This window comes from Geotrypetes seraphini, chromosome 1 (assembly GCF_902459505.1).
Source record: "Geotrypetes seraphini chromosome 1, aGeoSer1.1, whole genome shotgun sequence".
Classification (NCBI taxonomy): Eukaryota; Metazoa; Chordata; class Amphibia; order Gymnophiona; family Dermophiidae; genus Geotrypetes; species Geotrypetes seraphini.
Window position 1 is genome coordinate 457604777 of NC_047084.1, and position 26784 is coordinate 457631560.

A 26784-nucleotide genomic window follows, 5' to 3' on the forward strand; every position below is an offset into this window, starting at 1 on the left:
CCTAAATAGCGGATAACCCCCAGGAGCCCAGCGAAAAGGAAACCGGGCAGCCAAGCGATGTTGATCCTCTTCCCCCAAATTAACACTCAACAATTCAGATTTATCCATATTCACCGTAAACCCCGAAACCTGCCCATACTCCAAAAAAAGATCAACCAGAATTGGCAAGGAATCCTCCGGGTCCCGGACATACAATAACACATCATCGGCAAACAATGCCAACTGATGTTTGATATCCCCCACCGTCACACCTAATAAATCTCCATGTTCCCGAATACGAATGGCCAGAGGTTCCATAGAGAGAGCAAACAACAGGGGAGACAAAGGGCAACCCTGTCGAGTGCCTCTCGCTATGGAAAAAAACTCACTATAAACCCCATTAATACGCACTGTGGCCCTAGGAGCCTTATAAAAGGCTTGCACCCAGGCCAAAAAGAAAGCCCCCAACCCCATCCGAGTCATTACTTGCCATAAGAACTCCCATTCAACCTGATCGAAAGCCTTCTCTGCATCAATCGCCAAAAAGGCTATTTTAGCAGTAGTCCGCTGTGCAGCCCACATGAGATGTAACGTTCGTCTTATATTATCACAAACCTGCCGCTTTTGAACAAAACCTGATTGATCCAAATGCACCAAAGAGGGCAGTACCCGTCCTAAGCGAAGCGCTAAAACTTTCGCTAAAATTTTTGCATCGGTATTCAATAACGAAATCGGCCGATATGACCCACACCCAGTAGGATCCCTGCCCGGCTTAAGCAGTACCGAGATCCCGGCCTCCCCCATAGTGGAAGGTAACAGGGAACCGCCCCGTACCCCATTCGCAACCCGAACCAACAACGGAGCAAGAACCTCACGAAAAAGTTTATAAAACTGATTAGTATACCCATTCAGGCCAGGCGATTTACCCAACTTCAAATTAGCAATGACTCCCAAGACCTCTCCCAATGCAATAGGCTCATTAAGCAAATCCCTTTCCGCGTCTGAAAGTCGAGGTAGCCGCAACCCCGAGAAGTATCCTTCAATAGCAGTGGTATCTCGCCCCCTCGAAGTCCGATATAAATCAGAATAATATTTAAGAAAAACCGAGCTAATCGCCAAATCCGTACGATGCACCGTACCCCTCAAATCCCGTATCGTTGTAATAGCCGCTCTCGCCTGCTTCAGCTTGATAAGCCTAGCTAAGCGAGATCCAGGTGTATTATTGTACTCATAAACCGTTTGCCGCAAGCGCTCCCTCAAAAACTCATATTCCTCCATCTGCAATAAAGAAAGTTCCGCCCGTACCTTAACAAGATGCTCTTATACTAAGGGGTCCTGGTGTCTCTGATGCAGCCTCCCTAACCGCTCTAGTTGTTCATGAAGTGCCAATGAACGTTGCGCCCGTAGACGCTTACGACGAACACCCCACTTAATAAAAATACCCCGTACTACCACCTTCAGGGCATCCCACAAAGTCACATCGCTAACCGTGTTATTGTCATTAATCTGAAGGTATTGGTCTACTGTCGCATTCACCTCCCGAACCACAGCGGGATCTTTCAATAAAGGCTCATTCAGTCTCCAAAAGCGACGTCCTTCCCCTGCCCAATAACCTATACAAGCTACCCATACTGGCGCGTGATCAGAAATTTGAATAGCTCCAATTTCAGCCGTTCGAATCCCACCCCACGAATTACGATGGACCCACAGCCCATTTATACGTGCATACGATCTATGTGCATGTGAGTAATGAGTATAAGAACGCTGTGTGGGATGCAACAACCTCCAGCAGTCTACCAAGCCCAGAGAAGAGAACAAAGATAGTAAAGCCCGTCTAGCAGCCCTAGATGGAGATCGAGTCCCACCCAGAGAATGATCCAGAGTAACATCTGGGGTAACATTAAAGTCCCCACCAAGGTAAATAGAGCCCTTCACAAAACCGATCAGATCAGCTTTGAGAGACCCAAAATAGCTGGCCTGGCCTGTATTGGGGCCATATAAGTTGATAAGGGTGATGGTACGACCCTGTAAAGAAGCCACAAGGGCCAAACATCTCCCGGCACCATCACGGTAAACTTGATTGACCACCAGCCCCAGTCCCTTTCGTACCAATATGGCCAAACCTCCCACCTTCTTCCCCGGTGTCGACCCCTGGTGGGTCCAGATCTGATCATAAGAAGTGGAACGTAAAACTGCCACATCTCGAGGCCTCAAGTGTGTTTCCTGAAGTAAACAAACATCCCATTGCATACGAGCCAATTCTTTACACACAATACTACGCTTACCCGGACTATTAAGCCCGTTAACATTCCACGAACCTACAGTGAAAAGCTTCTCATCCACCCTCCCCGTCCCACCCCCCACCCTAGCACCCCCAGTCCCCACCCCCCTCCCCCCTCCCCTGCGCTGCACCGAACCCTTAGTTCCAGGATTCGCCAGCGTGTAGAAAGTGCAATCCTCCCCCAAAGGCAATCATCACCCATCCACAAAGTCAAAGAAACTCCCAAAGAATGCATCCACCAACAGTCACAATGTGCCACCCCACACACCTCCACCCTGTATTCCACTCCCAATCACACCCACCACCCACCAACCCCCCAACAGGCAAACCATGAGTCCCATCACAACCGAAACTCAAACAACCAGATAACCATACAGCCCGATACACGCACATTGGTAATATAACATGCTAAACAAAATGAAAAGCACCAGTCCAAGAGAGCAATGATGGAGCCAAAGTCTCTAACTCCACCAGACAGTGCCACCAGGTCCACTCATAACCAGCGTAGGCAAAGCCCGGTGGCAAAGCAGGCCAAAGAAGAGATACCAGTGTGCAAAACCCATCAGGTCTGGGGCCTCGCAGATTTCTTGCCCGAGCGTAGCGCAGTACTCCAAGGCTCACTCTGTGCTGATGTAGATGCCACAGCCGGAGGCCGCTCTTCGTCTAGTAAAGTCCCACAGCCCAGGGCTCGCATCTCCGCCCAGGCTTCCGTCACCGTGTTTACACGCCGAGAGGAACCATTAATGGTCAGCCACATGCCGAAGGGAAAGAGCCAGCGATATTTATGACCCCCAGAGCGCAACGCTCGTGTGACCTCTTGAAACGCTCTCCGCTTCTGCAATGATCATGCCAGATCCTGAAAAACTCCCACAGATAAATCTTTCCACCGGATAGCAGATTGTCGACAGCCTGCCAACAAGATCTGTTCCTTTAAGGGAAACTCCCCAAAGCAAGCGATGATATCACGAGTGCCCTGGGCTCGAGCAGCACCCAGACTTCGATGGGCGCACACAAGCACAATGGAATCAGGTATATCAGCCCCATCAGCGCGCAGCAAGTGCTCACAAAATGCTCTAACCACCGCTTTACAATCTCTGTAAGCCTCAGTTTCAGGAATGCCTTTAAAACGCAGATTGCAGCGCCTAGAGCGGTTTTCAAGGTCCTCAACTTGATTCTATAGGTCCCGGAGCTCGTTAGATAGGCGTCCCGTAACATCAGTGGTAGTGGACACCGCTGTAGTTAAGGAGGCCACGTGGTCTTCAGAAGCCGAGACGCGTGCTCCCAATGCACTGACCTCTGACTTCAGCTCAGCAATCGCCGCTCTTACATCCCCTCGCACTCCGATGATTTCAGCCTTTAAGTCTTCTTTAAGTCTTTGAACCCTCATCCTCCGACTCAGGGGAATCGCCGATCCGGCCGCCATCTTTTTTTTCTCCCCCATGCTGCCCGCTACCTCCAGACCCGATTTTTCAGGCGGGTCGCCAAAGAATTTAAATTTTTCGAGGCGTTTGCGGGTCGCCATAGAAGGGGGACCCCGGATCGCTCAAATAAGTGGCAAGAAACCGCACTTTGGAAGCGCTCCGCTCTCAGTTAAGCAAAAGCCCGACGGAGCTCCTGCTTTAAGCTGCCATTTAGCGAGATGACGTCACTTCCTCCTTATTGTTATTTTATGTTTCTTGCTTCATCCTTTTGCTTATCCAAATTTTTTCATCCTATTATTGTTGGTTTACTTCATGATTGTTAACCGAGTTGAGCTCCATCTTTTATGGAGATGATCTGGTCTATAAATTAAAGTTATAGTTTAGCTGCATTGTTGCACATGAACAAATTAGTGCATGCTTAGCACTTGAGTCCTTACAACCTACCTAACGGGTGGGGGTAGCGGCTCACACTCAAATGGAAAAATTAGCATGTGGCCATTAATAAAGGAAAATAGATAAATTGGCCATTTTACCCCAGTGATAAAAATAGCTGTAGTGTGTGGTAAAAGGGCCCCTTATTCATTACCTTGGCCTACTGCATTGTGTTCAGTGTCACTCTTAAGAAAGTTGTGACTCTGGATTGGCAAGTCCTCTCTAGTGACCGGGGCATTCTCCTGCCGGGACAATCATTTCAGAGCCAGTTATTCAGCTTTCATTCACAAGACTGATCCACTTCACTGTCAGTTACTCTGCAGATGTACAGTGGGGTAGTGAGACAAAAGATCAGATGTTACACAAATCTCCTACCATAGATATATGATCACTTTAGAAGCTCAGGCATCTAGTCTTGGCTCTGCCGTGTCCATATTGCATGTCTTATAAGTCTACAATCAGCATAGTGATATATGGGATATCGCATTGCATTGTTATGTCATCATAAAGTACTGTACTTTCAAAATTATTTTTTTCCCAAACTCCCCTCCCCACCAACACACATACACACAAACAGATTACAATATAAAAAAAAAAACCACAGGTGTGGCTAATGGCCAGCTAAATAGCAATACTATTGAACAAATGTTTGAAGTATAGTTACTTCTTAAACCCCACAACACCTTCCCTCCCTTAGCCCCCAAAGTGTAAAAGTCTATCTTTGAATGAAGAAAAAAAAAATAACTACTTTCTAGCATAATAAAATAGCAATCAATAAGGGGTTGATATTATCCCATTAAGCAACATAAGAGCCCCAGATTTTATGATAAAGTGTAAAGCAACCATATTTCAAGGTCATCAGTTTAGACATGATGTAGTCCAATTTGGAAAATACCTTTTACACCAGTGGCACCCATGATTGCTTCCAATATTTAGCTAGTATAATCTTTGCTGCCACAATATTATGAGACTCAGTCAAAAATCACTAGGGGTAATAAAGTCAACTAATTCACTGCTGAATGACTAAAGGTACAACTACAAATCTTGAAGGAAGTCACTCCATTAAGGTCAAAAATGAATTCAACCCAGATGTAATTTGTTTGCATATCTAGTAGAACTCTGCTCAGAGACATGAAGGCTGAAAACTCCGCCTCACCACCCAATCATCGCAGTGTTCAATGCAATTTCAAACCAGTACTCATGGAAGTTCACTATGTTATCACTGGCTACTCGAGCTATAAAGGAATGTCTCTTTTTAAATAACTTGAAAATATATTGAAAATACTGAGACTTAACTTAGACTTTTTACTGGTTCCGACATGCCACGTTTTGGTACTGCTTCAGGGAACCGACATTAAGTTTAAATACAGTTTAAACTGGAGGTGAAGTCTCACTGACTTTAAACACGATTGCAAATTCGCCAACCAAATTTTCTTCTTCTTACTATTCAGTATTTTCAATATATTTTCAAGTTATTTAAAAAGAGATGTTCCTTTATAGCTCGAGTAGCCAGTGATAACATAGTGCAGTGTTCTTCAACCTTTTTACACCCGTGGACAGGCAAAAATAAAATAATTATTTTGTGGACCGGCAAACTACTAAGACCGAAATAAAAAAACACATTTCCGCCCCGTCTCCGCAAGCTCAGTCCCCACAAACCATCTGATCCCATCTGCACAAGCCTCAGTTATGATTTTATATTGAACGTATTTTATTAAAGTATAAAAAGAAACAATATTCTGTACAATTATCATTTTATAAATATAAATTTTCAGAGCAAGGACCAACAAAACCCCTGTCTCCTCTCCCCTTCACATATATCCCCTCTACTATCAAGAAAACTGAACAAGCCAAATTATTACAGAATGCTACACAGAAATATCATGCTAACAGAATACTGCAGTCACACATGATAGGAATAGTGTTAGGCTTTGCAGTCCCCAGTTATGTCTCTAGCAGGATATATATTTCAAATCTGATATATTGTAATGACAAAATAGAAATAAAATGATTTTTTTCTACCTTTTGTGGTCTCTCCTTTCATCTTCTTTCTACTCTTTTCCTTCCAGCGTCTGCCCGTTCCAGCCACTGTCTGGCCTCTCCCCCTTCCATATGTATCTGACTTCTTTCTAAGCCCCTCTCCCCTTTCCATCCAGCCTGTGCCTCCTCTCTCCTTTTTACATCATTCATTCCAGCTTCACTGCTTTCTTCATTTTTATCTTTCCTACACCAGATCTAGCATCTTTATCCCTCTCTCATTTCTCTGCTGACCCCCTTTCCAGCATCAGTCTCTCTCTACTTTCTCATTCCTGTCTCTCCCCTTTCCCTCTTCTAATCTCCCTGCCAGCTGTTTCCTTCCTTTTTTCCTTCTCCCTTCCCTCCTCCCCCCTATCCAACAGTAGCTCTCTTCCAATCCCTTTCCCTCTTCCCCTCTCAGCGGCATCTCTCCTTCTACCTCCCTCCAGGTGCAGTAGCAGCTCTCCCTTTATCCAGCAGCTTCTCAGCCTCCAAAAGTGGCTTCCTCTCCTTTCAGCAGCTCTCAGTACTTGCCTGCAGCAGTGATTTCCTTAGGCAGCCTTGGGTCCGTTGCCTCTGAGGAAAGGGGAAGTTGCCGAAGTGAATCACTGCCCTGATAAGTACAGAGCTGCTAGGAGAGGAGACAGCCACTGTTGAAGGCTCCCCATGATCTTACTCCTGCTGTGCCTGCACATTTGCAACCCCACCTAGCCGGCAAAAACAGCTTTGCACCGCAGGCCCTGCTGCCTAAGATGAGCCGGAGGCCCCTACCCGCCGCATCCTGCACGTGGGCAGACTCAGCACAGACGCTGCTGATGGCCCCAATCCACACGCTGACCCCCCCCCACCCCGTGCACGCTGACCATCTCCCTTCTACCTGCAACTTCCCCGAGGCCCTCTTCGGCAACTCGGCAGGGGCAGCGATCAAGACAGGCAGCCGACGTTGGGCATTCCCTCTCTGAGTCCCGCCTATTTTGTTTCAACTTCCTGTTTCCACATAGGCGAGACTCACAGAGGGAATGCCCGACGTCGGCAGCCTGTCCTGATCGCCCGAGGCTGGGAGGAACAGAAGATTTCCGGGGCAGGAAATTTAACGGCGTCCATCTCGCCGGCCCTGCGCGGACCGGCAGGAATTTTCTGCAGACCAGCAGTTGAAGAACTGTGACATAGTGAACTACCATGAGTACTGGTTTGAAATTGCATTGAACACTGCGATGGTTGGGTGGTGAGGCGGAGTTTTCAGTCTTCATAATAATAATAATAATAACAGCTTATATACCGCAATACCGTGAAGTTCTATGTGTTTACATGTCTCTGAGCAGAGTTCTACTAGATATGCAAACAAATTACATCTGGGTTGAATTCATTGGATTAATGGAGCGATATCCTTCAAGATTTACAATATTATGAGAAGCAAATTCATGTGCTTCCTTGGGAATCCCTGCAAGTTTATAGTGAAGGAGACAAGAATCTGCCTGTAGAGGATTTTCAGAATCTTTTTTTTTTTTGCATATAAAAATACATTTTTGTAGTATACAAATAAAATTTTATGCTATGGTTATATGGCACTGTATGACGTAAAAGCGCTCAACACTGATGACTATTTAATTCTGTTTTATTAACAAACAATGGGGTGCTTTTACTAAGGCGCACTAGCCGATTTAGCGCACGCTAAATATTAGTGTGCGCTAAACGCTAACACGTCCAGTATATTCTATGGACGTATTAGCATTTAGTGCGCGCTAATATTTAGCGCACGCTAAATCGGCTAGCGCGCCTTAGTAAAAGAGGGGAATGTCTCAAATCGTTCAATTTCCATTGCTACAAAATATGATCTCCAATTTCTCAATTTCCCATTCCTGTACCTCTCCCCTCACTGCAACACCCATCCTATTACATCTCGAGAATAGGTAAGCTGGATGTAGGCTCTTATGACCCATACTACCTAGTGAAAACAGACATTATTTACCCATCCCCCAACCTCAAATCCCTAACCCTTTCCACAATGGGTCTCACTATCCACTACACAACCATCTACCCCCTCCAAAAAAAAAACTTAAGATGTATTTATGTAGAGGCACGATGAATTGACTGTCAACCCAACAAGCCAACTCTGAGCATATTACAGACACTACAGATACGACAGAGGAGGCATTTCTTCATCTCCCTTGTCTACTAGATAACCCTTCTAAAATGATGACTTTAAATTTAAATGGGCCCAGCATTCGGCCAGTGTCAGCGTTTCTTTAAATTAGACCTGGATATTCAGCTCAGGCCCTTATTCGAGGACTGGCACTGAATGTCGAGGTGACTGGCTTCACTCCAAAATGATCTGGGTATGACCCACATTCAGTGCTGTACCCAGATAACTAATCAGACATAGGACTGCCTTTTGTACAGTCCGACAAGGACATCAACACCGAATGTCCACTGTAACTTCTGAGACTACTCTGGCACTAATCGGGTAGTGCTGCCGCAGTCAGAGCAGAAGTTCAGCAGCACTAGTTGTTTAAGCGTCACTGATTGGCTGCTCTACCAGCCAGTGCAATTTCACCGGGCAGGAGTCTCATTTTAAATATCAGCCCCTTTGTTTTTAAAACAGCTCCTAATGAGATGTTTTGAAAGAGGAATCTCACACATACTGCCCAGCCAGTACATGCAGCTGGGGGTAGGGGGGTCAGTTCTGGCTCTGAATTCAGAAGGCAGTGAGAGATATCCAATTCTGCTGTATTATGGAATGCATTGTTTGGCAGAGAACATCCCAGAGATAGAATCTCATACACTGACTCTGCATAAAGGTAACAGGAGTATGCCAGCCTTTATTCCGTAAGGGATAAATATTCAAACATAAGACCATAAGAATTGCTGCTGCTGGGTCAGATCAGTGGTCCATCGTGCCCAGTAGTCCGCTCATGCGGCGGCCCTTAGGTCAAAGACCAGTTCCCTATTTGAGTCTAGCCTTACCTGCATACATTCTGGTTCAGCAGGAACTTATCTAACCCTTTCTTGAATCCCTGGCAGGTGCTTTCCCCTATAACAGCCTCTGGAAGAGCGTTCCAGATTTCTACCACTCTCTGGGTGAAGATGAACTTCCTTACGTTTGTATGGAATCTATCCCCTTTTAACTTTAGAGAGTGCCCTCTCATTCTCTTCACCTTGGAGATGGTGAACAATCTCTCCTCTACTAAGTCAATTCCCTTCAATATCTTGAATGTTTCGATCATGTTCCCTCGCAGTCTCCTCTTTTCAAGGGAGAAGAGGCCCAGTTTCTCTAGCCTCTCATTGTACGGCAACTCCTTCAGTCCCTTAACCATTTTTGTCGCTCTTCTCTGGACCCTTTCGAGTAGTACAATGTCCTTTTTCATGGACAGCGACCAGTGTTGGACGCTGCTAACCTTCTCAGATCTGTTTGTGATGCCCTTCTTAATCATTCCTAGCATTCTGTTTGTCCTTTTCGCCACCCTGCGCATTGCATCAACAGCTTCATTGACTTGTCTACAAGCACTCCCAAGTCTCTTTCCTGGGGGCTCTCTCCGAGTACAGCACCAGACATCCTGTATGTGTGCAAATAAACTGAAACACCCAGAAGCAGCTTCTGGATGGTTAAATCGCTATTCAGAGCTAGTCACTCATTTTCAGGAGCAGTTAACTGGTTAGTGTCCCTGAAAATGTCTGGCTAGCGCCCGACTCAAGCCGTTTAAGGGGCAATCCAAGGGCAGAGTCAGCATTTGACTGGTCAAATGCCAATATTCATCATTTAATCAGCCAAGGTAACTGCATAAATAGGACTGCATAAAGTCAGTCGTATCATTATGTGGTTCGCCATTGTCAGTTAAGTGCTGAATATCGCACTTGGGGGGGAGAATTCATCAAAGGGTAATAAGCGCATTAGCATACTCTAAACATTTTTAAGATACCCATAGGGATATAATGGGCGTCTTTAGTGTTTAGAGCATGTTAACTCGCCTAGCACTCTTTGATGAATTCCCCCCACACCCCTCTCTTAATTAGCTATGTTCTTGCTGGCTCTGTAAACCCAGAAATTCAATGGTGAAGCCTGGATGTGGCCCAGCATAGAGTTTCTATGTAAAATGCTGACAGCTGAACATTGACCCCTAAATATATTTTTTTATACTGAGAAAGTAGTTCTTTCTTTTTTTTTTCATCCAAAGATAGACTTTTTTTTTTTTTTTTTTTACACTTTGGGGGCTAAGGGAGGGAGGGAGGTATGGGGTTTAAGAATAATAATAATAATAATAATTTTATTCTTATATACCGCCAAAGCCATATACTTCAAACATTTATATTGAGAGCAGTTCTTCTCACCATCATTTACTGTTCTGTATTTTCCTCCAGCAAGTTGCTCTAACCCAGAGCTTCCCAAACTGTGGGTTGGGACCCCAAGTGGGATCTCAAAATATGCTTTTGGAGTCATGAACTAGGTGTACTTTCCATAGGTCCATCATTATTCTGCACCTTGTCACAGCCACCCCCTAGGCCAGCTGATACGGGAGTGACACGTGACAGAATCTCCTTTGTGCCCCTTCTGGGACACACAGAGGGGTATAATAAAAAATGTGCCTAAGTCTGAGGTTGGACGTTTTGTGCAAAACGTCCACAAACCAACAGGAAAAATGTCCATTTTCAAAGCTGTCAAACGTCTATCTTTTATTTTTGAAAATGAGTATGGTATAAGTTTTGGTCCTTAGGACGTCTACCTTTTCTGCTCATTTTCAAAAATAAAAACATCCATGCAAAAAACGTACAAAAGCAAGTTTTGTAGACATACCCACCAATTACCTTGTCTGATCGCAGCAGAAGGAATCCCAATCAGCTGAGCCAGTTTCAGGGGATTCCTAGCGGGTCAGCTGATGGGGATTCCCCCTGGCAGGATCAGCTAATCCACAGAGCCCTACACCCCTCCCCCTGATGTCCCCCGCATCCGCCTCTCATGCTGAAATCCTCCTGATATCCCCTTCACATCCCAACATCCCCCTATATCCCGTACCTCCCCCGACATATCTGCCTCCCCCCTCCACATCCCCCCAACATTCCTGGGTCCCCTCCCACATCCCCATAACTCCCCCATACCTTTGGAAGAGCAAATGGCAGGAAGGAAGCTCACTCTCTCCTGCCTACAGAGCCATGTGCTGCAATGATGGGCCTTTGGCCATTCCCACTGCATCTAATGATGCATTGGGAGGGGCTAAAGACCCTGTTTGGCTCAAAAGTGCATTGGCAGCGCCGGTTTTGAGAGCTCAGCCAGGCATGGGAGCCATTAGTAAGCATTACCTTCTGAGGAAGCTGTAATGGCAAAACTCGAGTCAGAGGACCGGCTTGGAGATAATAGCAAGTAAGAACACATTAATTTAAAGCACGGAACAGCAGAGACCGCCTCAAAGCATCAATAACAAGATAAGTAGCACTTTTTAAGTGGTAAGTAAAACAACTTAAGAAGTAAGATTGAGGCGGAGGGACCTGATGGTGCCATGATGGTCCCGAAACAACCCGTGCTGGTGAATTTTATATTTCATGTTTTCTCGAGGTTCTGGGTCTGAGCACATCACTTAAATTTAATAAGTAATTTATCAAAAATATACAGGATAATTTATTGATTTTTTTTGTAAAGAGATTCTGTGACATAGGTTAGAGGACAGATATTTTTACACCCAGAAATACTCTCACTAGATTTACCTGACCTTTTACTTTCTTTCCTTCCTTATTACTTCTCCACCCTCCACCACTCCTGGGCATTCACATTCCCCTCCTTTTCCTCTCATTTCTGTACCTTCTTGTTGCTCTTGAAATAGTTGAAGCTGATGGGGCCAGGCCTAAACCAGTGCCCCCTCACAGGCCCCGCCTCCCCTCAGACAAGCCTCGTGACTGGATAGAGGAACTGTGCATCAGGGGTAGGCGGGGACTATCTGGCTGATCTGAGGAATGATGCCACTGGGCCTAGGACCAGCTGTGACAACTTCTCCAACTTTAAGAGTGACAAGGTGAGGGGAGATGGCAGAAGCAAGGTGGAAGCTGGATCTCTGTGCCTGGGATAGTTGTCCCATTGGCCCTGTCATAGTCATGAAACTGATAAATGTTTATTTATGTTTATTATGTCTATTAAATCTTTATATACCGCATATCCAACCAAAAAGGATCAAAGCGGTTAACTTGCATGAGGTAAAAAAAAAAATCAGTGACAGAGCCAAAAGTTAGTGCTGAGGTACAGGGATATAAAGTGAGTACCATGAGGTCACACACAGAGTCAGTGATAGAGCTGGGAATTAGAGCTGAGGCAGAGAGAGATAAAGTGACTTTCCCAAGCAACAGAGCCATAGACTAGAGCTAAGTCACTGGGACATAAAGTGACTCCACTGACATTGAGGTCAAACAGAGAGAAACAGTGACACTCAGAGCCAGGGATTAGAGCTGAGAAACAGGGAGCTAAGAGTGACTCTACTGGTCAAACAGAGAGAGACAGTGTCAGTGATAGATAGGGTGACCAGGTTACCTATTCCAGATGGGAGACTTTTTGTCCAGTCCTGGATTTCTGCCAACCTCATCCAGATGCATTATGGGACATGCAGCACTGATTTCAGTGGATAGAATCATGGACTACAAATACTACAATGCTTTGGGATATAATTTTAAAACCAGGATTGCCAAAAAAGTATCCCTTCTGGAATGGGTAACCTGGTCACCCTAGTGACAGAGATGGAGATTAGAGCTGAGTCATTGGGATTACAGCTGAGGCACAGGGAACTGGTAGAGACCCAATTAAATTTCCCCACACTCTTCTGTGGTATAATATACTTTTGCCCATGTTGGTTAAAGGGTCTTATCTGGAGAGAGAAGTCGAGGGAGAGTTGTCCTTTGAAAATGTATTTGCATGCCTGTGAAGAGATTCATTTAAAAACTGGCCTAAAGTGACTCCTCATAGTCACACACACAGAGGGACCAATACAGTAAGTTTGTGTTAGAGTCCTGCACTAACACTTAGCACATAGCTTCCTAACACAAAAATAACACAAATTTTGCTCCCTATGTATTAATCAAATAGTATACAAATAGGCCAACTGCAAAAAAAAAAAAAAAAATAGTGCCCTATCATGGGAGAGCACACTGGTGCACTCATATATGGAGCTGTGCTAGTGGAAGTTCTATTACATATATACAGGAGTCTGTACGTTAGCTGTTGATTCCCATTAACCTTGAATCTGCAGAAGGGTGTCACTAAGATTTTGAACGCCTTCCCTTCTTCAATGGAGAACAGTTCCCTCTTCAGTTTTTCATTTTGCAAATGAACTCAGAAAATGTGTTCTGATCTACTCTGCTTCTTTTTGTTATTTTCTGTTAGATTTTTTTTTGTTTCTTTGTAGCTTTGGTGTTCAGAGGCTTACTGCACCGGTGAAAGGACACAGTCTCATATGGGTAGACTGTTGCTCCCAGGCCAATCTCTTTGGAGTACTAGTGGAGCCAGCCTGCTTGGTGTACCTAGGAGCTCAGGGTCCATTCCCCTGAGAGCTTTCACTTGCTAATGCTTCAGAGGCTTGAGCGCAGGCACCATGTCACATTTCTCCCTCCATTCCCTCCGCAACCATGTCCAACATTCCTCCATCTTGCATTCCTTTCCTTCTGTACCATCCTTTCCTCTCTACCACAGCATCCAATATTTCTCCCTCCCTCTGTCGTCTCCAATACCATGTCCAATAATTGTCTCTCTTCCTTTCGCTGTGTGCACCATCTCTTTTTCCCTCCTCCTCCTCCTCCATGTCCATGCTCCCTTTTTCTCCCTTCCCATGCCCCCTCCCAGCCTGTGAAGCATGTTTGTCTCCCTTCCCACACCCCTCCCAGCCCATGCAGCATCTCTTTCCCTCCCTTCCCATTCACCTCCAGCCCATGCAGCATCTTTCCGGACTTTATAGGCCTTTCTCTTCAGACTGCTGGCAGCATTCCTTCCTACATGCTGCCAATGGCTGACCCGGAAGCCTTCCCTCTAACATGTTTTGAAGCTGGGTAAGCTGCCGGCAGCATGTAGGAAGGAACGCTGCTGGTGACCTGAAGAGAGTAAGTGTAGAGGGGATCTCTGTGGACCTGGAGGGGATCGCTGTTGCCCCTGTTCCCATGAAGCTCTCCAGGGGGTGTCAGGAGAGCCAGCTAAACCCAATCAGACTCCCCCATTTAAAAAGAAATGTCTGGGCACCCAAACAGTCCTCAAAAAAGAGAACATGTCCAGGTTTTCCCAGACATATGGGTAAACTTATTCTCCTCTGCCTTGGGTGATGGGTGGCAGACTAGCTACATTGTCTGCTCTCCTCAGTCTCCTTTGATGACTGAAATTCAAAAGCACAGTCTACTCATTGCTTTCTCTAGGAGGGGGGAAGCAGGGTACACTACCAGATGCTGTCTTCACTCATAAACTATTCTGTCTCCCCTTCCCTAATTGCAACTTTTCCTATTTTCTTTTTGACCACCCTACTCACACCTCACAGTCCCTCCAGTCACATCATGCAGATTCCGTGCAGTTTCAACTTCCTCATTTTCTTGCCTCGCCATCGAAATCCCCTCCCTCACTGTTATCACCAAGGGCAAAGATAGTGAGGCCCTTAGCACAATAAGCAGCAGTGGGGCCTGGAAGTCAACATACCAAGTGGCAAAAGAAGCAGTTGGTCTGACAAGTATTCACTCTTTGTCTTTTCAGCCTTGCTCATTCTCCTTCATGGCCTCTTCAACTATGCAAGGCAATCGTGCAAAAATCAAGACCGGGTGGCTGCTCCCATCACAGGGTAAGAAGATCCTACACTTCTCTCTGCTTTTACCAGGTGCTAGCAGGGGGGGGGGGGTGTCACAGTGGGCAGGAGGGAGTGGGCATCCTTCCTGCTGAATTTGGCAGTTCAAAGAGGGGGATCGTTGGGGAGGGCCATCAACGGTGGAGGCCAGCACTGCATTTTTTATGGGCCAGATATTGTGTATATGTTATACACACACATCTGTGCCCATAGAAAAAAAAAGAAAAAAAACCAGGCAGACCAACAGGCTAGACCTTTCAACTTCTGGGTCGGTCCTTCCAACTCGATTCTGGCATGCAAAATTAGGGCATCAATTGGATGCCTGGTTTTAACATTAATTACCTCATTTGCATGCCAGAATTGGAGAATGTAGGACTGCATAGAAAACCACATGGTGAGCCTGTTTAGAGCATTGGGTGGACAAATACGATTCGTTGTTAAACCAGTCAAACCAGTTTAGCAACGATTGTTAGATGATCGGAGGATTTAGTGCATCTAGCCCTCAGTCCTGAAAGATTTCCTGATGAGTCCAGAATGGAGATGTTTGTGATACCACTAAGTGACATCACAGTACACTAATGACTTGCACCAGAATCTACATTGATGTTGTCAATGCCAGCTGGTTCTTGTTGGGTAGTTTCTGTTGTCCTGGCAATGCTACCACCAAATGACTTCACAATATGCCAATGATTTCTCACCAGAATCTGCATTAATGATGTCAGTACCAGCTGCTTCTTGTTCGGCAGTTACTGTTGCCCTGGCAACGCTGCCCTAAAGTATGAGTATTGCGGAGGCCCCTAGTGTAGAACAGTGAGGGAGGAGACTCCACTGATTCATGGTGGCTCCCAGGACAACAGGCTTCTGCCATGCAAGTTTGAAGGTCTTGGCATTGTCCTGAGCAGGAGGTTCATGAGCAATCTGTGCCTTGCAAGTGAGAATGAAAGGCCAGCTACTACAGCAGGTCCACCTCTTTCTGTCACCCAACCAGTGCTCCTCTCGGATAATAATCAACAAGCCAATTCAGTGGGACCTGAGGTGGTGGCTGTTCCACCAGTCTATTCCTCCAGCAATTGGCAGGTTGAAGAAAGTGTGAAGCTAGCTCCAACCGACCAACTGAACTTTGAAACCGATAGTAATACACTGGATGGGACAGATCTAAGCTACACTGTGCATGATCACAAGCCATTAAAAAAACGGAAGACCTTTAAATTGCATTCCTTGGTTTCTATTAAACGGAAACCCAGTTCAAAAATCTCCTCTGAAGTCACAGCAAGGAGTCCTAGCCCCAAAATATCCACAATTGTACCTGTGTCAGATGATGCGTCTCATACAAAGGTAAGGACCAGCAGGGTTTAGTCTTATGGGTCTCTGAAATAATTTTTTTGGACATGTTTCCACCCAAGTAAGTGGGGAGTCTGCGACCATTTGTCTGTCTGTATGCATAGGCAACTACGTAAACACTTACACAGACATACAGACACACATAGTTACATACATACACATATACAGTACTTACACAAAGCCACACACACATTAACAAGGCACAGTTTACCATGTGTTTTCATATCCAGTCCCTCAATAGACATGCCTTGGCCAACCAATTGGCCAGGAATGTGGTATATAATTTTACATAAAATTAAGGAAAAATAAAACAAAACAAAAACATTTTTATCCTTTAAGATAGGGAAAATTTTGAAAGTATACCACCTTCCACTCCAGCATTTGGAAAACTTGGGGCAATAATTTGTGGCGATAAGATGGGGCCCAATGAGAGAACTAGAAAATTGTTGTTCGGCGTGAAACAAAATGAATGAGCCCCGGGCCAAGAACTTTACAGCACCTTTTTTTATGTCCCACATTTGTATGGGTTGCTGCTACCTCTCCACTCTCTGGGTGCTCATGCATGCCTATGTAGCAATCCTTGGCACATGTGTTCTAACTTCTACTTCGGCCCTACCAACTTTCCTCAATCTTCATACCGGGAGCAAGCTTGGAGGACTCCACAGGCGTGGGAGTGCACTCCACACCCCCCCCCAACAATACCACGCTGAGCCAGTTGGAAGGCTCAGTGGGAACCCCTTAAATTAAATTAAATTTAACTTTTCCTGCTATTAACTTTTACTTTGATCCTGTCAACTTTCTTCAGTCTTCGGACTGGGAGCGGATTGGAGAACTCCTCCCCAACAACTCCACGCTGAACCAGTTGGAAGTCTCAGGGGAACCTTTTGAATTTTAATTTAACCTTTCCTGCTATTAACTTTTACTTTGGCCCTGCCAATTTTCTTCAATCTTTGGACCGGGAACTGATTGGAGAACCCCTTGGGCTTGGGACCGCACTCCGCCCTTCCCCAACAATACCACGCTAAGCCAGTTGGAAGGCTCACCGAGAACATTTTGAATTCAATTTATCTTTCCTTGTTATTAACTTTTACTGTGGCCCTGCCAACTTTCCTCAATCTTTGGACTGGGAACAGATTGGAGGACTCCTCGGGCGTGTGAGCGCACTCCGCCCCTCCCTCACAATACCACGCTGAGCCAGTTGGAAGGCTCAGTGAGAACATTTTGAATTTAATTTAACTTTTCCTGTTATTAACTTTTACTTTGGCCCTACCAACCTTCCTCAATAGTTGGACCGGGAAAGAATTCTCGGGTGTGGGAGCGCACTCCGTCCCTCCCCAAAACTACCACGCTGAATCAGTTGGAAGGTTCAGCGGGAGCTACTTGAATTCAACTTAATTTTACCTGTTTTAACTTTTACTTTGATCCTGCCAACTTTCCACAATGAAGCTAATCTCACAAACACATCACCAGATCACCCTACTAATAATCCTCTTTTTAACCAACTGGAAGGCAGTAGCAAACAACCTTTTCCCAACATCCATCAGTTCAACTACAAAAAAATCCACCATCTAACTAGGAGAATATCAATAGATAGAAGCTCAAACCACCAGACCGATACTCAACACTCCATCATTCCAATATGGGGAAGAAGACCAACAAACCCCAGGACCAAACCTCACTCCCACCCTAGATCTCTCATCTACCCAATAAAGACTGACAACCCTCAAACAGAGCTCACCACACTTACATGTGCCTACTTAAACATCAGAGCCGTAGGCCCAAAAACTGAACACATCAAAAACTGGATAAAAAACGAAAACCTAGACTGCCTCTTCCTCATAGAAACCTGGCTAACATCAGACACAGATCCCAGAATAACTGAAGTCTGCCCACAGGGATACAAAATAACAGTGGTCTGCAGGGAAAAAAAAAGAGGAGGAGGACTAGCAATCTTAATCAAAGAATCCCTAACCCTAAATATACTTGAAAAAACATCCACCCCATACATGGACCTTCTAGCCTGCCAACTTTCATGCTCCACACTAAAAGGTTCACTAAACTGCATGCTCTGCTATATAACACCTGGAAACTGGACCACAGTAAGGCCTGAACTTGAAGACTTTGTATACAGAAACTCGCTAACAGCAACCTAATCCTAGGAGATCTAAACCTACACCTTGAAGACCAATCATCCAAACAAGTCGAGAACTTCTTTTTATTTCTCGATACCTTATCATTCCAGATTTTAGAACCACAAACCACCCATGAGTAAGGTCACCAACTTAACATCGCAGCCTTCATGACCCATCAACCATCTCATTCAGAAATTCATACATCTAATGGAATATGGTCCCGAACCCTCTATTCAGAACACTACACATACTCCTTCAACATCAACTGGACCAAAAACAAAACCACACCAAAATCCAAAAAAGTAACCTACACCTCACGCAAACACATCGAGCCAATCAAATTCTTGAATAAAATAGATGACACAATACAAGAATGCAACTCCAAAGACTTCATCTCATAATGGCACAAACTGAGCACTCACATCCTTGATGAACTAGCTCCAATACAAACCAAAACCAGAACCAGCAGATGAGCAAACCAGTGGTTCGACAACGAACTACTCCTACTCAAAAGACAATGGGTAGACGACTAGAAAGAAATGGAGAAAAACTAACCTAGAACATATAAAAACCACCTGGAAAAAACTAAATAAACAATACAAACTACAACTAAAGGATAAGAGAAAAGCATACTTCACCAACTTAATAGGCACAGAAATTCAAGATACCAAAAAAGCTATTTCAAATACTAAAAGATCTAACTGACACCAAACCCTACCTGACCACTAACAATACATCCCCCCCTCGGCCACCCTTTTAGCAGAACACTTCAAGAACAAAATCACAAATGCCAGAGCTACCCTCAATGATACCCCAACCCACCCAAAAGAAATCACAATACCTCCCACAGAAAAAGAATCAGTAGCTGCTGACAAAATCTGGTCTCACTTCCCCACTATACAGTGGTCCGACCTTAACAAATTCTACAAAAAAAAAATACAACCACGCTTCATATGATCTCAACCACTGCCTATCATATCTCTTAAAAACCTCCAGCACGAAATTCTGTGCCCTACTCCTACAATGGATACAAACCATGCTCACAAATGGCCTCTTCCCAACGGACCTCAGCGAAATAGTCATTACACCGATCCTAAAAGACCCTAAAGGAGCAACGGATCAACCATCCAATTACAGATCCATTGCCTCAATACCTCTCTATGTCAAACAGAAGGGCTAGTAGCCAAACTCCTCACCAACTATCTGGAAGACCACAACATACTCCACCCCACGCAATTTGGCTTCAGAACCAATTTCAGCACAGAGACACTACTAGGCTCCCTTGTTGACACAACTAGACAACACCTCAGCACAGGCAAAAAAATGCTGTTCATACAACTGGATCTCACCGTAGCATTTGACCTGGTAAACCATAACATCCTACTGCAAATTTTGGACACAATAGGTATCACCGATAAGGTATATTCATGGTTTAAAGGATTCCTCAAATCCAGAACCTACAGAGTTAAGTTGGACAAAGAAAAATCAGAACCTTGGTCCAACCCCTGCTGCGTACCCCAAGGAACCCCCACTCTCTTCAATCTCTATACTGCTCCTTCGGTGCCTGCCTGGACAAACTAGGCCTAACCTCATATAGCTATGCTGATGACATCACCATTCTCATACCTTTTGATCAACCAAAGCCCCCTATGACAGACACACTACACCGAACACTAGAAACAGTAGTAACATGGATGAGAGATCATAAACTAAAGCTGAACCCAGATAAAACAAAATTCTTCCTCCTCAAAAATAACAAAGTCCCAATCTTAACCAATATAGAAATTAACTCAATCAACTACCCCATTCAACCCACCCTAAAACTACTAGGAATGACGATAGATAGATGCTGCACCATGCAACCACAAATCAATAAAACAATTCAGAAATCATTCGCAGTTATGAGAAATTTAAGACAAGTTTGAAAATTCTTCAATAGAACACAATTCTGTCTTTTATTACAATCCCTAGTCCTAGATCTTCTAGATTACTGCAACATTCTCTACCTCCCCTGCCCAGCAACAATGATAAAACAAAACACTGAGACTTATCTATTCATTGAGGAAACATGACCACATCACAGAGGCATACTTCAACTCACACTGGCTTCCAATCCCGGCAAGAATACTATTCAAATTCTACTGTCTACTATTTAAAACCATAAATGGTGACAGCCCAACCTACCTAAACAACCGTCTCATCCAAACTACATCAACCAGACATAGGAAAACCCATACTCCATTCACGTACCCTCCAATCAAAGAAGTCAAACGGAAAAAACTATATGATGGCCTCCTAGCCACACAAGCAGCAAAACTCGACAACCAAATCTCCAATCTACTAATTATGACCCCAGACTACAAAACATTCAGAAAAGATATAAAAGACTCTACTCTTCAAGAAATTCCTGCAAACGACTTACTGTATTTTCGCGGATATAACGCGCGCGTTATACGCGATTTTACCTACCGCGCATACCCCTCGCGCGTTATATGCCTGAGCGCGGTATAGAAAAGTTTTGGTACATATCATCGTGATTTCTGCGCGCTATACCCCTGTGCGCGTTTTACACAGGTGCGCGTTATATCCGCGAAAATACGGTAATACTGCTAGCTCCTTACCAATTCCCAATACCACTCCCCAATACTTTCCCGATTCCCCAAAGCAACCTCATCTACTCTTCATCTCCTCTAGAAATTACCAGATATCTTCTTCATGTAATACCTTTTTTGTAATTCTTATGTAATCTGCCTTGAACCGCAAGGCATTGGCGGAATAGAAAACTCTAATGTAATGCAATGTAATTTGTGCCTGTATCAAATGGACCATTTTACACATGTATCAAAGTCACTTTCCCAATAACTGATCAGATGGGATTATGGTAAACCTCCGCAAAACTCATTTGCATGCAAATTTGTTTGAACATTGATCGCTGTTTTAAAATTAGACAATGAATCAGGCAATGAGTGACCCACTCAGCTTGAGTGACCATTTTTAGTGCATCCGGGTTGGGGTGCTGAAAAGTTCTTGGCCCAGGGCTTGTTTATGTTGGTTCATGACGAGCAAATATTTTCCATTTTTCCCATTGGGTCCTATTTTTTCGCTGCCCCCTCGTATGCTAAGTTTACACTTTTAACGGGGCACATAGGACGCGCCTTCAACACATGCACTCAAAGCTGATGTCCTTACCTAATAAGGACTGCTCAAATAAGATAAGCATGTGACAGTCCAAAGGTTATAATGCATACTCCTTAAGCTATCTTAATTAGTCTTAAGCTCAGGGCATGCACGTAGGCAGAGTCTGATTGCTGCCCATATAAGGAATAAGGGATAAGGGTAAACTTGTGTCAGGTTAATATATGACAAGAGTCATGTGACAAGAAGCTAGCATTTTCCTTTACTTAGAAGTGCTGAATGGCAAGAAGAGAGAGGAATGGGAATAATTCATAATTCTTTCCCAGGGGCTCATAATTCTTTCACAGGGGCGGTGAAATCAGTGTGCCGATTTCGCCCTGTTTCAGAATGGTAGAATGGCATGCCTACAGGGTTGCTAGAAGTAATCGCTAGATTTAGTGCATGCTTTAGCAATGTTAGGGCATTGATCAGTGTGCTTGTTTTAATATTAATGACCTTGTTTAAATACTAATTAGGCTGATGGCATGACAGTTGCTTTAGTTGCTTCTTCAGTTCATTTTATATTTGTGTAATAAAATATTTTTTATTTACCTTAGAACTTTTTCACTTTCAAAAATCAGCTATACATGTATTAATTCCATTGTTCAAGCCAGGCTGGAAGACTTGAATATCGGGGCCAAAAGAAAATAATTGCCAGAATGGATTCTCTCTCCCACATGACTGGGCTAGAGACTCCGTTCTGTGAATTCAAATAACAGACATGAGGAAAAACCATGTAATAATCAATTAGGATTTATTAATAGTTCTCCTATGCCTGGGAAAAGCAAGCCATCACAATTTCAGTGCTCTTCAAAGGAAGAAAGCAAGGAAAAACAGATTTATGCCCTATGTGACATCATTTGTAATAATTATCATGCTTTAGAATACAGGGCTCCTCCTCCAGTCATTTGCGGTCGGTGATTCGCTGTCCCAGTCATTCGCGGTATTTTCCGATCACAAATGACCGGGCAGGAGAGGGCAGCCGGAGAGGCAGGAGAGAGCAGCTGGAGCGCCGGCGAGTGAAGGAAATCACTCGTGGTAAGCTCCAACCACCTCTTCCTGCACTAAAGTCAGGCCTCGCCAATCAGGAGCTGCGTGTCAAATAGTAAAATAGGAGATGAAGCTGGATAATTTACGCTCAATTCCCCGATGAAGCTTGTTTGTGAAACAGGGAGCCCTGTTGGGGAAATTGTGGTGATAGTGTGCAAGCAGTGAAGAGTGAATAGACGTTTTTGCTTTTTTGCTCATGCTCCACTGTGCGGGTTTTTTCCTGCTTCTACAGCCCAGTACTGTGAAGACTACTATGAATTCTTTTCAGATAAGTGTGATATTATTTTGATATACTTAGATGACAGTTGTAATAAGAAATATATTTTTCCACTTATCTTGGAGTTTTCTGACCGAGGATGTGTCTGCCTATCTCAATATCAGTATTTTGAGAGAGGTTTGTCTAAATGAGAAGTTGTTTTTGGCACCCCTATTAGACACTGAGGTATTTTCTCCAATTTTGTGTATGATTGTTGGTAGTGCTGGGTGGATGTTTGGATGTTTTTTTGTTGAAGATATTATATTGACATCCTTTCTTGTATTTGGGAAGTTTTTAAACCGATCAGGTGGCAGTGTTTCACTTTTTCTTTCTAAATCACTTTTGATCTCTGACCTTTTCAGACATAATTCATGTCAGTAAAAACCTACGTCTTGACATCTACATCCTGGCATCCTGCAGACACATCTTAACTTCTGTAAGACCTCCCAATTAGCATTGTATGTTCTATCTATAAGGAACAGATTCTCTCTGTAAAAAAAACCAAGTTTCCTGTTCCTCTGAGAACCTTATCTATAAATTCCATGGATGTATATGAAGAATGGTACATAAATTTGACTATGTCTTAAGAGTCACAAAATCAACCTTTTGAACTTTCGTAGCATAGCTAAAATGCAGATACAGCAGTTTATCTGTGAGCTTAATCTTTAATTACAAGGTCTCAAGGCTTTTTCACTCATCTGAGTTTTCAAAACCCACCTAAAGTGACCAAATAAGCACTGCAAACACATAATACAGACCCCCACACACTACCCCAGTGATCACCGACCCCTCCCCAACCCCATAAAAATATTAATCACACCTTTAAAATTCAGCCTCCAGACCATCATCACCTGGCAGCCTGGTATAGGAAAGCCTAGTCGTCCTGCACAGAGACGTCTTAAGCCGTCTAGGGGTTGGGTTAGGGACCCATGGAGAGGAGGCCCCATGCCCATAAGCCCCTATTTTAATGTATTCACAAATTCAGTTTTCACATCTGTGACACCTTATCATACCTGCAATTTTCAGGAAATCTTCAACCCCATTTTTGGGTACTTTTTTAAAGGCATCTTAACAATCTCGGAAGCGGAAGATGATGTTCATGAATATCTGGAAGCCATATCTGCAGTCCTTGCATCCAAAAGGACGCAGTGCGGTTTTACGATGGGTGTCCTAATCTGGGCGCTCAGCTTGTAGGGGTGAGAAAGCAATGGTAAGCTATGATGGGGCGGAGTGGAGAGTACCACCGGAGTGGAGGGGGGTGTTTTGAAAGGTTCTGGCACTTAGTCTCAGGTATGTTCTTTGGGGATAAGTAGGGGGAGGGAGGTGGTGTGGCTTCTTCGGGGCTCATCAGAGTCCAGGGCCTCGGAGTGCCATTCCGACGACTCTGGCCTCGCTTGCCATGAGTAGATTGGAGGGGGGGGGGTTGTTGCTGTTACTCTTTTCCTGTTCCTGCTTGATATAGTGTTGTATATGATGCATCATTGTTTGTGCTGTGCACCCTTTGTGTGCCTTTGTTTTGCTTCCGCTGTTGTTTGCATCAATAAAAAATTGTTTGAACCTAAAGGCATCTTAACAAACTAAACACGCATTAACAAATGCATATATCTCTACAGAACACTAACTCCCTTCCATGACTATCACCACACTCCTACACATTCCAAAATCACATCTTCTTGTACAGGCAACATCTGGCAGGTTAAAGATCATGATTAAATTAACAGAAAAAGAGGCACTGGGAATGTTAAATCCAACCTGTAGTGACAAATGCTTTATTGACAGTTTCTACCAAGATTAGTCCATTTAACTGATAAAACATACAAAGTCCCGACTAGGATCCAAGTTTTGGTGACTCTGTCGCCTTCCTCAGGGAACAGTTGTGTACTTGTAATATTCTATGAATAGTCCATAAAAGCATGTTGGCGTCTCTGCTTTGCACTATTCGTAGCATATTACAAGTACATGATTGTCCCCTGAGGAAGGTGAAGGAGTCGCCAAAACTTGGATCCTAGTGGGGACTTTGTATGTTTTATCATTTAAATGGACTAACCTTGGTAGAAACTGTCAATAAAGCATTTGTCACTACAGGTTGGATTTGACATTTCCAGTGCCTCTTTTTCTGTTAATTTGGCTTTGCTTCAAGTCTTCCCACCTTCTTCCTTTTCCCTGTAGGTTAAAGATCATGAAAATAAAAACTTGACAATTTCATCTTATATCAGTATATTTTCAAGAGCAGAAACGTGATAGGATTCAGTGTTTTAAAGGAGACTTTAGTCCCATCATGGCTTTTTGACATCCTTGCTTCCAGGTTTCAGCCTATTCATTCCATTTCCTTCCTGAGTAGCTGTCATTCATTAACCTCCTCCCCCTTATTTTTTAAAACCATTTTAAAAAGATGCTTATGCATGGATTGCATGAGGCAAACTGTTCCAGAGAAATGAAGCCATAAAATAAAAGGCACTTCTTGTTCACTCCTAGTAGACCTGAGATGGACTAGGTAGAATAAATTTATGATCACTGATAGAATGAAGGAGACAAACAGGAATACATGTATATGGAATTGTTAATTTTGAGAGAAATTCGGGTAGTCCAGTGCTTTTTTCAGGTTTGGTGAAAACCAAAACTGTATAAATACTTTTGAACAAAACTGAAACTGCAGCTGAAATTTACTGTCTGGTTTTGGCCAAAACAAACTGAAAACTAAAGTTTGGTTGTGTGAATGTGAACAAATGAGATTCACTGGGGCTTGTCGGAGTTTGCAGTCAGCAACCCTCTACTGAACTCACAGGAGATTATCACCCTCCAGTCCCAGGAATTGCAAACATATTCCGACAACTGGGAGAGCCATTTTAATAAGAACGTTTCAACAAGCCTGGTAAGTGTAGATTCTCAAGTCAATGCAGATGTAGTTAAATGTCTTCTGAGACAGGAAATTTGTGAGAGCATTATGACAGACTAGGCACTTGTCATGAAGCGTAGAGGCCACAGTCTGGAGCTTGACCGGGGTGGCCAGTATAGGGGTGTTATATGCCACTGAGGCCACTGGGAGGAGCTCTGTGGCATTGATCCAAGGAGGAGGATTGGGGTAGGAAGGGCTTTACTTTAGGAGGAAATTCAGTTCCCAGGAGGCTTAGGGGCTAGGAGCCAGTCCTTTGCTCTGGGGAGCCAAAGAGAAAACCAGGACTGGAATCTTCTAGGGCAGTGTCCCGCAAACTTTGTCGAGCCGCAGCACACTAAACATAGTGGCCATGGCTCGAGGCATCCAGAAGTGTGTGGACTTTGGCGAGCAAAGATACTGAGACAGGAACTGGCAACAATGGACTAGAGACAAAATGGACACCACATGGACACAAACCCAAAGATGCAGCACAGGGAACCGAGGGGCATTTAGAGCTAAAGAGCAAAACAAGGAGGAAACAGCCGGAACCAGAGGGCTATCAAAGAACAAAGAAGCGGGCAGAGGACGAAATAGACACACCGCAGGAGACAACACGCGAGGAGACCAGCAGGAGCAACAAATCAAGAGTAGATCCAAAAGAAAAGGTAACAAACTGGGACTTAAATTGCCTATATACAAATGCTAGAAGCCTAAGAACTAAAATGGGGGAGCTAGAAGTTATAGCCAGAAATAAGGACATAGACATAATAGGAATCACAGAAACATGGTGGACAGAGGACAACAAATGGGATGTGGCCCTGCCAGGGTACAAACTCTACAGGAAGGACAGGGCACACAAGAAGGGGGGAGGAATAGCACTGTATATAAAGGACTCCATTGCTTCATCCAGAATTGAAACAACAATAAGGGCAGACAGTCTGGAGTCACTATGGGTTAAGCTGACAGGAGGGGAAGGAGCTGACATCAAATTGGGACTGTACTATCGCCCACCAGGACAACCAGAAACAAACGACCTGGACC

The 26784-nt window shown here is 44.2% G+C and overlaps 1 protein-coding gene across 1 annotated transcript in view; it reads left to right on the plus strand.

Moving 5' to 3' along the window:
* Positions 1 to 12019: 12019 nt before the first annotated feature.
* TEX28 (testis expressed 28) overlaps positions 12020 to 26784 on the plus strand; it is an 81981-nt gene continuing 67216 nt past the window's right edge. The window contains exons 1-2 of the mRNA XM_033922325.1: positions 12020 to 12128; positions 14828 to 14912. Coding sequence (XP_033778216.1) covers positions 12070 to 12128; positions 14828 to 14912 — 144 coding nt within the window. The 5' untranslated portion in view covers positions 12020 to 12069. The remainder of the gene's footprint in view (positions 12129 to 14827; positions 14913 to 26784) is intronic.